Source organism: Fistularia commersonii, chromosome 20 (genome assembly GCF_037954325.1).
Source record: "Fistularia commersonii isolate RoL2024-O1a breed Wild chromosome 20, RoL_Fcom_v1.0, whole genome shotgun sequence".
NCBI classification, from domain to species: Eukaryota; Metazoa; Chordata; class Actinopteri; order Syngnathiformes; family Fistulariidae; genus Fistularia; species Fistularia commersonii.
The window spans coordinates 157,316-169,970 of record NC_141303.1 but is presented as its reverse complement, the minus strand read 5'-3'; the positions used below and the strand labels follow the sequence as shown (position 1 = coordinate 169,970).

The 12,655-nt window shown below is 48.0% G+C and overlaps 1 protein-coding gene across 2 annotated transcripts in view; it reads left to right on the top strand.

Moving 5' to 3' along the window:
* LOC147222526 (exostosin-1a) overlaps window positions 1–12,655 on the top strand; it is a 183,781-nt gene that overhangs the window by 147,806 nt on the left and 23,320 nt on the right. For both annotated transcript variants that reach the window (XM_086166841.1, XM_086166840.1), the window contains exons 6-8: window positions 377–509; window positions 5,843–5,961; window positions 8,144–8,239. In XM_086166841.1, coding sequence (XP_086022967.1) covers window positions 377–509; window positions 5,843–5,961; window positions 8,144–8,239 — 348 coding nt within the window. The remainder of the gene's footprint in view (window positions 1–376; window positions 510–5,842; window positions 5,962–8,143; window positions 8,240–12,655) is intronic.

The window sequence follows — 12,655 nt, the reverse complement described above, 5'->3', positions numbered from 1 at the left end:
GAAATCCAAACAATCGGTCATGAGAAGGCGTCTGGACGTCTTTGGAACATCTCTGCAGCTCCATCCGTGACATTTCGCCGGTCGACGACCCCCCCCCCCCCCCCCCCCCAACCGCACCCAGCTAGCTAACCTTGACCTTTCGCTAGCAAGTCGGATGAATAATATTGACAAAACGGATTCCTCATGCTGGTAGTGAAGCAGCTCAATGACCTCCATGCAGAGCATGGACATGGAGATGTCCCACGCAGAGGTCCACCACCTCTGACGGTGCCTTTCTAAAACACTCAGATTCATTCAAGTAAAAGAACAGCCTATAAATGTGTCCCTCTGTTCCTCCTTCTCCTTCTCCATCCACCCGACCATCTCCGCCGTCCAGATCGTCCGGGACCGCGTGGACGCCCACGTCTCCAGGAACCAGCTGCTGTGGAACTCCCTCCCCGGCGGCCTCTATGCACTCCCCCAGTTCTCCGCCGACCCCTCGCAGTTCCCCTTTTACTACGCCGTTCTGGGTAAGTTCTCGCCGCCTCAGGTGGAGGCTCTGCTCTCCAGGAGCTCAAAGGCTTCTTAAAGCGTCCAGCACCGACGGGAGCGCACCAGATGGGAGGTCTTTGGGGAGCGGGATTGGCTGGGGGTGAGATGGAGGCCTGTGATTGGCTGTGGGTGAGATGGAGGCCTGTGATTGGCTGTGGGTGAGGTGGAGGCCTGTGATTGGCTGATGGTGAGGTGGAGGCCTGTGATTGGCTGTGGGTGAGTGGAGGCTGGTGATTGGCTGTGGGTGAGATGGAGGCCTGTGATTGGCTGTGGGTGAGGTGGATGCCGGCGATTAGTGACTCCAGAAGAAAAGTCCAGGAAGGTGGATAAAAAGAATTTATCACAATCAAAACAGGTGAAATAAAGTTAAAGGCGGCATTTTGGATATTAATCAATAATTGATCATGAGATCGGTTCAGATTGACGCCTCCCGTCCACCAGGTCACATTCACCTCGTGAACATGAAGAACAAAAGTCAGTCCGTTCAGTTGTTGAATGAACGTCGTGGAATCTGACGCAGACTCTCCGATCGGCGTTCGGCCGGCGCCACCTAGTGTCCCGGAGGTGCGACCGCAGCTGGGGAGAGCATATTGTGGGCGGAGCTTAAAGAAGCAGCGCGACCTTGGCTGTTTTTAAGGGTTAAACTCCTCCGCACAGTAGAACACCAGCGCTTTTATAACCGCGGGTGGCAGAAGTTGAAGTTCTGGAAGATGGAAGCCAGTGATTATTAATAGACCGAAGGCTGGCATTCAGATTGATGTGTGTGTGTGTGTGTGTGTGTGTGTGTGCGGGTGTTTGTATCCAGAAGAGTGACACGGAAGGGAAGATGAGCAGCGTTTGGTTTATGCCTCTGCTGCAAATCATTCTTTTACTTGCTGCGTCTCCAGTGCTGCTGTTCAGGAGAATCACTTGTAGTTGATGGCATGTGTGTCTCTTTATGCGTGTGTGTGTGTGTGTGTGTGTGTGTGTGTGTGTATGTGTGTGTGTGTGTGTGTGTGTGTGTGTGTGTGAATGTTTGCACGTAAGCGTCCATAACTTTTGCTAATAAAACAGAGGAAATGTCTGACAGCTCCTGGAGTGGTAAGAACATCCATCCAGGGCGGCGTGCGATCAGCCTCCAGGAGGAAGTCCTGCCATGATCTCATCTCCAGGTCAGGACTTTTCGAGGTCCATCAGGTTTTCCATGGAAATAAATCCCGACTCTCAACTGTTTTTTTCATGAAACATCGTCCGAGGCTGCAGCAGAACGCGCGTGCCTGCAGATGATGTGATGGTTTTGCGTGAAGGTCACGTCCTTCTCCTCAGCAGCCTCACCTTATATCGCTCCTCAGAGAAGTTCCTCCTCTTCGTCCCAGAGGCGTCTCCAGTGCGAACAAGTCGAGGAGGGTCGGCGTCCGAGCTCTACGGTCGGCGGCCTCTCCGCACGTCTCTCCTTTGTTTCCATTTTGAAAACCATCTCAAACTGGTGAAGTTCAATGAAAAATGTCTGGTAAAAAGACCATTTCATTCTTTTTTTCCAGTTTACATGTTTTCTTTCCAAGATTGGCAAGTGAGGCAGGGCCTCCCCTGCCTCCCCTGACTGCACGCCACTGAACATATTATACGGATGGATGTGTGCGTTAAATGTAGACATTTAGTAGAATTGTTTGGCTGATAGATAATACTAAACAAAATTAAAGTTGAAATGTTCAATAATACACAAATAAATATGTTAACTTTGTTGCAAAACAGCCATATTGTCAACAGTCACCAAAACATTTTTTATTTTTTTGTAGACACACTTATGCAGACAGTCATTTTACAGCCGCTCTGAAAAATTTTACTATTTTTTTTACATGAAGGCTTTGAAGCAGCAACGGACCCGTATCATTTAAGTCGGCGCCGTAATAAGCAGGCTTTCTTCATTCCGGCAGACGGCGAGCGAACGATTCGTCTCCGAATCTGTCAGACGACGCCATCTTTACTTTTCGGCGGAGGCTGAACAGGTGCGGCGTCTGCGGCGCCGTTGTAAACATCCAAAACATCACATCTTTTTAGGTATTGATCGGCGGCGGCGGAGGGGGTTCGTCACCGCGGCGACGGAGCCTCCGCGACCTGCTTTGACTCCCGTTTGTTTGCGTCTCATTAAACTTCCCTCTTAAATCAAACAGCTTGATCTCATCTGGAGAAACGTCGGGAGAAGGTGATTTTTCCCCCGACTTCACCCGTGAAGACATGAATAAACAGGGGGTTCGTAGCACGCTAGCCCTTTCTGAATACATGACTTTAAATACCGCAAAAACATCACGGGGTACGACATTAAAAATACAATTAAGCTCGTCCGCCTCTCCCAAACCCTGAAGTCATATATTCTATTAACTTCTCAAATTAGCGCGAGCCCCTGCGCGCTGAAGCAGCGGTTAGCATTTCTGCCTGGCGGCCAGGAGATCCCAGGCTGGACTCCAGGTGGAGCTTGAAAGTTCCTCCCACAGCAGCCGTCGCTCACAAACACCCGGAGCTGTGAATGAACGAGTGAATGGTCGTACGTCTCCACTGACCTGTGGATGAGGGGATGAATGTGTCCATTCGCTGCAGCAATGAGAGGCTGAGCAGTCGTACGCCTCCATGAGACTTGGGAAGGAGAGAGTGATGGTCGCACGTCTGGATGCGATTCATGACTCAGAGGGTCGTATGTCTATATATGACTTGTGAATAAGATGGCGAATGTTGTCTCCACCTGACGTGTGGATGAGAGGGTGAATGGATGTACGTCTCAGTAAACATGTGACAGAGATTATTGTACGTTTCTATACGAGCTTCCGTTTATCTGGAAGTCTCAGCGGATCGGAAGGAGCCCCCGCGATCCTCCGGCAGATTTACATGTGAAGCTCCATGAATATGTCCCGACCCGTCTCTCAAAATCCATGAAAAAAATTCAAATCAAAATTAAAAACCCCGCAGACCCGCTGGTTTCCGGCCCGCTGCAGCAGCTGCAGGACTTTGATTCAAACCAGAAGTCGATACGTGGCTTCGCCAGGCTCATCGAGCTCCTGCAGGCAGGACCAGGAATCTACAGATTTCTGCTAATTGACTGGTTTCAGAGGCACTGCGAGGTGTATGTGTGTGTGTGTGTGTGTGTGTGTGTGTGTGTGTGTGTGTGTGTTGAACTGATTTGCAATTACTCGGGAACTTCATTCATTCATTCATTATCTCCCGTGCACTCGGGGTCGTGCGGGGAAGCAGCCTATTGCAGCCGTCATTGGCTGAGAGGCAGGGTTTCCCCTCGACCAATCACAGGGCCAGTTAGATAGACAGGCATTCACCCTCTCATTCACACACAACCACTCACTCTTTCATTTGTTCCTCATATAGAGACATATGACCATAATATATTCCTTGACACGTCATGTATTATTCACTCATTCACAAGTCATATCAGGACATACAAGCGTTCACTGGCTCACTCACACTCCCTATAGAGACACACAACCATTCACCCACTCATTCACGGGCCATAGAGACGAACAACCACTCACTTCACCATCATATACAAACATATTCACTCATTCACATGTCATATAGAGACATACATTATTCACTCATTCACAGATCAGATATAAATGACATAAAGTCTTTCACCCCTTCATTTACCCATCATATATAGACAAAAAACATTTATCCTCTCATCCGCAAGTCGTATACAGAGATATACAACCATTCACTCCTTCATTTATCCCTCATATATAGACACACAACCATTCCCTGGAAGTATTTATATATAGACAAAACCGTTCACCCTCTGCTTCACCCGTCACAAGCATTCATCCTCTCATCCGTGTGATTTAAAGACACATTCACTCGTTCACTCGGGATTAATAAAGTTGATCTTATCTCATCTCATCTCTCTCACACGTCCTGTAGAGACATTCACCCTCTCCTTCACACGTCTGGACAATATAGTCTGTCCATTGAACCTCATGTGTTCAATGTACGTGTGTGTGTTTGTGTGTGTGTGTGTGTGTGTGTGTGTGTGCATGCTATTGCCATGGAAACAGGACTCTACCTATAACCCCCCCAGTGAGGGCAGACCCTGCGCTTCCATAAATACTGCTCACTGCTGGGGCCAGCAGAGCGCCGGTCCGGGGCTGGTTGTCAGGGAGATGGATGGAGCTCTCCGGCGCCGCTCCTCCGCCCGGATGGGAATTCCCCCAATCCCAGTCCCGATCCCAGTCCCGATCCCAGTCCCGAGCCGGCCCAAACAGCTGGCGTACCGGATCCAGCCGACCCGGCGCCGCCGCTCCTCCTTCCATCTTCTGATGAGCGGCAAAGAATCCGCACCTTTTTTTTAAGCGTCTCGTATTTAAGAGGCCGGTATCTGTGAGGACCATCTCTGGAGCTTCATCCGAGACCTTCAATGGGCCACATGAGCCAAAGAGTGAAGGTCTGTCGGTGATGTGTGTGTGTGTGTGTGTGTGTGTGTGTGTGTGTGTGTGTGTGGTGTCATACATCTCTATGTGACACATGGATGAGAGGATGAATGCTTGTATGTCTACATGTGAATAAGTGAATGGCTGAATGTCTCTTTATGACGGGTCTTTGCCTCTAAAACTCTAAGAGTAAATGTTTGCATCGCTATATGATTTATGAAGGAAGGAGCGAACGGTTGTATATGTCTATATACGACGTACAGATGAGAGGATGAATGCTTTTATGTCTCTATACGATGTGAGAATGAAAAGGTGAATAGCTGAATGGCCTAAATGATGTATGAATGAGAGAATGAATGCTTGTATGTCTATGAATGATGGGGAAATGAAGGAGTGAACGCTTGAATGTTTCTATACGATGTGCCAATGAAGACGTGAATGGTCGTGCGTCACTCAAGGGCACGGACGAGAGGGTGGACGCCCGTCCGTCTCCACGCTCGCTGTACGCAGAGCCGTACGCCACCACAGCAACTCATGGCGATTCATTAAGCCGCCGGCTTCCGGAGGACGCAGAAAGAGAAAAAATAGAAATGACAAATCTGCATTGTTCCCCGGCCGCAAAAGAGAAAGATAGCATCAAAGCAGAATGCTCAGGCCAGGATTAGACAAGTGTACCCAGGACCGGCCATGTGAGACGGGGGTGTATATCCTGTCAGGAAGATGGATGACAGATACAACGCCGAACACTCTGTGGCCACTTAACCGTGATGGAGGTTTATGGGGAGCTACATCTGCACAAATCTGGGTTAAAAACCTGGATGCAGTTTACCTGAGCCACTGCCTGTGTGTGTGTGTGTGTGTGTGTGTGTGTGTGTGTGTGTGTGTGTGTGTGTGTGTGTCTCCAGGTAAGAGCCCGCTGCAGCAGTTCACCGCAGTGATCCATACGGTTACTCCTCTGCAGTCCCAGATCTCCCCTGTGGTGAAGCTCATCATCGCCGTAGCCAAGTCCAAGTTCTGTGCACAGGTGGGGACCACGTGCACACGTTCTGGGATATGGAGTCAAATGTCTCTCGCTCTGTCTGGCTGCACCTCTCTATATATATACTCACTCACACACACACACACGCACACATACATATACATATATACTTGAAGGTGCAGAGGTTATAATTTGTTGCTAATACATCTCTGCTACTTCTTGTTGTTCTACACACACTTGGACACAAGTCTTGCATCCAGCACAGTACTGTGTAGAGTCATTCAGTAAAATATAGAACTGTATAGCATGGCATGGTTTAGTATAGAGTAGTATAGCACACTATGCTGGTATGGTGCTGCCTGACATTATTGTATAGTAGAGTAGGGTACGACACAGTAGTGTAAAGAATATTATGGTGTGGCGCGGCAGTGTATTTAGTATGCTAGAGTATAGTGTAACAGTACAGTGTAGTGCAGAGTAGTATAGCAGGGGTGGGTAAACTACAGCCCGCGGGCCACAGACGGCACGTTGGTCTTTTGAATCCGGCCCGCCAAAGATTGCTACAGAATTCATACTTTACGTGAATGATTGGATCAATGAAAGTGGGAGCGCAAACAGGAGATTATTTCATTTTTGGAGCTACTTGACAACACTTGAGAATTTTCCTGAGCTGAATGACACGGAGTGGCCGTGTCATTCAGCTCCTACATGTGTGTGGACATACCAACACGCATGAATGAGCTACCAGGGGAAAAAACGGTCCGTGTACGAAATGCAAGATAACGTCCGAGCCTTCAAAACCAAGCCGGTTTTATTTTCAAAGCAAATGTCCGACCAGTCTGATATGTACAGTTAACATAATAGTTTTTTTTTTTTATATATATGGTATCTTGTGCTGACCCGGCCCGTCTGTCAAATTTTAAAAGTCAACACGGCACCTGAGCCAAACAGTTAGCCCACCCCTGGTTGTATAATAGTGCAGTGTAGTGTTGTTAAGTATAGTGTAGTGTAGCTTAGTATGTAGTGTAGTATAGCATAGTGTAGTGTGGTATAGCGTAGTGTAATGTAGTGTAGTATAGTGTGGTGTAGTGTGGTGTAGTATGCAGTATAGTATAACATAGTGTAGTGTAGAATAGCATAGTGTAGTGTGGTATAGCGTAGTGTGGTGTAGTGTAGTATAGTGTGGTGTAGTGTGGTGTAGTATGCAGTATAGTATAACATAGCGTAGTGTAGTATAGCATAGTGTAGTGTAGTATAGCATGGTGTAGTGTAGTGTGGTGTAGTATGCAGTATAGTATACCATAGTGTAGTGTAGTATAGCATGGTGTAGTGTAGTGTGGTGTAGTATGCAGTATAGTATAACATAGTGTAGTGTAGTATAGCATAGTGTAGTGTGGTATAATGTAGTGTAGTGTAGTATAGTGTAGTGTGGTGTAGTATGCAGTGCAGTATAACATAGTGTAGTGTAGTGTAGTATAGCATAGTGTAGTATAACATAGTGTAGTGTGGTATAATGTAGTGTAGTGTAGTGTAGTGTATTGTGGTATAGTGTAGTGTAGTGTAGTTTAGTGTAGTGTAGTGTGGTATAATGTAGTGTGGTATAGTGTAGTGTGGTATAGTGTAGTGTAGTGTAGTGTAGTGTAGTGTAGTGTGGTATAGTGTAGTGTAGTGTGGTATAGTGTAGTGTAGTGTGGTATAATGTAGTGTGGTATAGTGTAGTGTGGTATAGTGTAGTATACTGGTGGCGGTTGTGGCTCCATCGATGAAACGCTCTCTCCTTGCGTTGGGTCAAAGGTTCATCCCGGCATCATTAGCGGAGCCTGATCTCCACACTGAAGCCATCATGGACGAAGCACTTGGCAGCGCCGGAGCCGTTCGGGCTTCGGCGTCTCGCCCAACGACACTCTGACTCGTGGTCTGGAAGGAGCTCAGGAATCCAACCTGAGACCTTTTGTTGCGTGAAGTCCAGTGTGTTTTTATAAATTGTGTTGTACAGTATGATATACTATGACAAACATACCAAAGTGCGGTTTTCTCGTAGAGCAATAATAGTTTTATTTCTCCCTTTATATCCTCCCCAACTATTTCCTGTTGACTTTTATTCCCTCGTTATGTTCCGACACGCCGACCGTCGACCCTGCTCTTACTATGCTACCACCTAGCCCTCGTATCGGCGGCGTCGTACGACGTGTATTCGCGATGTTTACTCCTTGTACTTTCTTCACAGATTGTGGTTTTATGGAACAGCGACAAGCCTTTACCTCCTAAAAACAAGTGGCCCTCCACCAGCGTGCCTCTCACTGTCATCGAAGGACAGACCAAGGTAACAGCCGCCGGGGCTCTCGCATCCATTATGCGCTAAAATATGCTCCGTTGCTTAGCAGTGAGGACAATTACCTCTCCTTTATGAAACGCTCTTCTTCAAAAGGTCATTTTTAAGAAGCGCACCGCGAACCCGAGCTCCCTTCCGCACCCTCTGGCTCCCCGGCCCACTTAAAGTCCAAGATGCCCGCAGGCACAAATTATTCCTCACAAAAAGAGGTGCCGGGAGAGATTTGGCCGATTCTACCTTTGAGTAAACCTGAAGTACATTCGCTCCAAAATGTGCGAATAGCTTAGTTCTGCCGATCGGACTCCTCCGGCGGAGAAAGCTTGCTGAAGTGGCTTAAAAGCTGAACGGTGCAACAATCTGCGGTTCCCCGGGGTGGCGACGCAGGTCCGGCTCGTTCTGCTCGTTCTCTGCGGACGCCAATGATTTACGGGATCGCGAGGATTTTGTGTCGAAAGTTTGAACGGCTAACATCCCTTGTCAGCCTTTGGCAGCAAGCCACCAATTCAGCTATGCCAATTAGCTACATTAGCAAGTGTCAGCTTGCTAACGTGCACAGGACAGAGCTAGCTGCTTCTGTTAGCATCACCTTTGTGGTTCCATCATATGTTGTTTTGCTAGTATTAGCGCTTCCCTGTGAAGGCTCTTTATCACTCACAGCCCGTGGATTCAAAACCACGCCTTGCTAATTAGCAGGTTGTTTCAGTCGGGACTTTGCCTGGAGTTGTGTCCAGCTATCGAGACCTTCTTGTTGTGGCAGCTCCACAGCAAGTCATGTCCAATTATTGGGCTTAATTAAAGGGTATCTGAAGACAGCTGGAAGCTCTACCAGAAGCCAGAACCCCTGTGGTGACTCCCCAGGCTTCCAGAGAAGAATGAGGTTCTTCTGTTTCCTGGTTCTGGCTTGTTCTCCACGCAGCATCAGGCCAGAACTGTCCTCTCACAGGTTCTCTGTGACTAGCTTGTTGCTATTCCAGCGTCTGCTGGCGTGGAAGGTTGCACAGCGACGGAGAGTTTGGAGAAGGACGAAGATCTTGGATGGAGGATGAAGACGGTGACACCTATGAGGGCTTCCAGGAGGTCAAAACCTGAAAGAACTTCATTCTACCCTCGGAGAAAGAAGGGTTTGGGTTTTATTGTCCTCCACACCAACCGTAAGCTACCGCTAAGTTCATTTTGTATCGTCATGTGAGGACCTTCTCCCATCTGAGGAGAAGCGAGGGCCGTCCTCATACGAGGACCAACCACATCATCAACCCCTGCGGCGGCGACGCGATCGGAAATAAGGATGGTAAAAACATGTGATGAAGGGGTGATTATCAGCCCGCCGCCAGAGGACGGAGAGAGAAAAGGGACTTTGAAGGAAAAATAACTGAGCAGAGAAGAAAACCAGGAGGAAGTAAAAGCTCCCTGATGGAGTTTGTGGCTCAGCGCCGCCGAGCCCATGCACTCATAACCAGCAGCAAATGACTGTGTGTGTGTGTGTGTGTGTGTGAGTGTGTGTGTGTGTGAGTGTGTGTGCTGCTATTACTATGGGAACAAACAAGGGGAAGTAAATACACCGAAGAGCATCTGTCTGGGCCGTACGGTGATACACCACGCCGCTAATTACAAAGGCCGGGGACGCTGATGGCTACTGACACACACACACACACACACACACACACACACACACACACACACACACACACACACACACACACACACACACACACAGACCAATGGGTCGCAAACGCCCCGGCAACATCTGTAATGATGATGTGATAGCTTAGGAGGCAGTAAGTGCAAATAGCTTAATTGTCATAGTAAGTGCTAAGTGCTAATAGCTTAGCAGTGGCATAAGCTAACTAGCTCAGCGCTGTTGCTTCCTCCACCCACGATGGTGCTCTCGGACCATTTGGACCGTCTCCAGCGCGCCGTGGATGCGGGAAAGGGGGGAAATAAATCCACCGTCGGTGGAAGACATGGAGTTTGTTCTCGGGTTGGAGGAGAAATGTTTCCTCTCCTGACCCGGAGCAGATGTTTACCTCCGGGTTTGGTGGAGGTCGGCGGGTCTGTGTAACCATCACCCCGGCAAACGTGGCAGAATTTGGTGTTCCGGAGTTTTCACGGCTTGTTCTCCGAACATCATCGGGGTACACCTCCTTTCTGGCTGTACCGTTGTGTGATTGGTCGCAAATGTGGCCTCAATGCGGACGTGTCGTCAGTGATGGGTACGTTTGGGGTGAAAGGATGAAACGGAGCTCTGCGATGCCAAGAGAACTCTTGGAAAGAGGAGCCGAAAGAGACGGCGACACCTTCGTGACCAATCGGAAAAGTTCGAAACCACCGGCGACGCGGCGATCTCGCTCTACGCCGACGACATGGCGCTGTTGCTACGTGCATGTCCACGTTTCCGTGGGATTCCAGCAACGCTTGGCGGCGCCGTGGGCGGGGCCTCTGAGGCCGTCAGGCCGTAAGAGGGCGTCTTTGTAAACCTGCGTGAGGCTTTTGTTCCTGTGGTGAAGTGGATTTTATTCTGACCATTTTTATCTGCCTTCCCGGTTACGATAATTCGATTTTCCACGGGATCGCGGGCCGGGCGCCGCTCGGCTCCACCACCAGCGGACCAATTAAGACGAAACGCTTTAACGCCGCTTGATTGTAATTGAACATCTCGTTTCCCCGACGATGAAGAGCGACAGCGGCGGCGGCCCTCGCGGGGAGCACAAATCACTTCATCATACAGGTCGGGGGTTTGCACGGCGCCGGCGTTGATATAATGCACGTCCTGCTTACCAAGCAACTCTGAGCGTCACATCAATATGAGCAAAGGCATGAGCTATGGATTCCCCCGCCAATATGTCGGCCATATTTCAGCCTCATCAATCACCCTTGGATGCCGGCCCCGCCTCCGACCCCTGCTCCCGTAATCTCACGCATTGATCCCACCCCAAAATCCATGCCATCAAATGATACCCGAGGAGCAGGGAGGCTAAGCGGTTCAAAGGTCAAGCGGGTTGCCATGGCGACGGAAACGGAGGAGCCTCTCCGACAGATTTGCATTCGAACGCTCATTTTCTCAAATATGGTATTTTCTTATGACATGGTAATTACATGGTAATAGCAATAGTTTGCTACTTATTTGTAAAAAAAAAAGATTACCGTTGAATTTGCCGTTCTTGTAATGTTTCGTTCTTGAAATTATTTTAATCCCAGAGAGTTTATTCATATTTGCAGGAAACACTTGTTAATATTTAGCTTTGTTCTCGCTATCATTTGATATCTGCTTGTGAATTAAAGGTCTTTTACTGCAGATAGATAGATAGATAGATAGATAGATAGATAGATAGATAGATAGATAGATAGATAGATAGATAGATAGATAGATAGATATTGGTGTATGTGTAAATATCCATTGTATATAATAAGATGGATATAAAATATTTACTGTTTATACAGACTGAGATGGATAATATATATATACAAGTACTTAGACGGATATAGAATATATATGTATAATGAGAGTAATGAAAAAAATTGCTGTATATAAATATATGATATATGTGATATATACTTAGAAAGAGAGCGACAAATGTATAAATATATATGCAAAATGAGAAGGATTTGAAGTACTTGCTGTTTACACACATATATATTTAAATACATAAAAGATGGAATGAGATGATGCTATTTGAGGAGATATTTCCCTGGTAAGTCTAGACAACTCAGCGCCAAGTTCAGAATAACGAGCACAATATTTTTATTTATTTTTTACAAATTAGCAAACCTCACCTGCGGCGTCGCCCCCGGTGGCACCTTTGCATCCTGAGTGGGAGTGGAAGGATGCTGCTGAGCTGACCTTTAAACAGCCAATTATCTCACTCAATGTCATCGGCTGTTCTTCAAGTCAAACCAAGGGTGTCAGTTTGTGTGTGGTGTGTGTGTGTGTGTGTGTGTGTGTGCGTGGGGGGGGTTGAAAGAAGAAGAAAACCCCTTACTTAGTCACATTCACAGAAACAAACATCACAACATCGTCAGCGAAATGTGACCTCTGCATCTGACCTTGGTGGCTGGACCCTGAGCAGCAGGCAGCTTCTGAGCTCATCTTCTTGCTGGAGAACACCAGCAGGAGGTCGGGAACCCGACCGGGAACATTTGGTTCCAAGTCGCTGCGGCGGCAGAGGGTGGCGGTTCGATCCCCGGGTCCTCCCGGTGAATGCCAAAGCGTCCTCGGGCCGATCTGCGAACAAACATACAAACAAACTCGTGTTGTGGTGTCGTAGCGTCGCGGCAGTCGTGTGTTGTTGAAATAATTGTAAACGCTCTAAATTGGACACGGCTTGGTCAACCATTTGTATCACTCTGGGGGACAAAGACGGGCTAAAGACGGTGATGACCTTAACAAAGGAAAGGTCTTGGAAGAAGTAG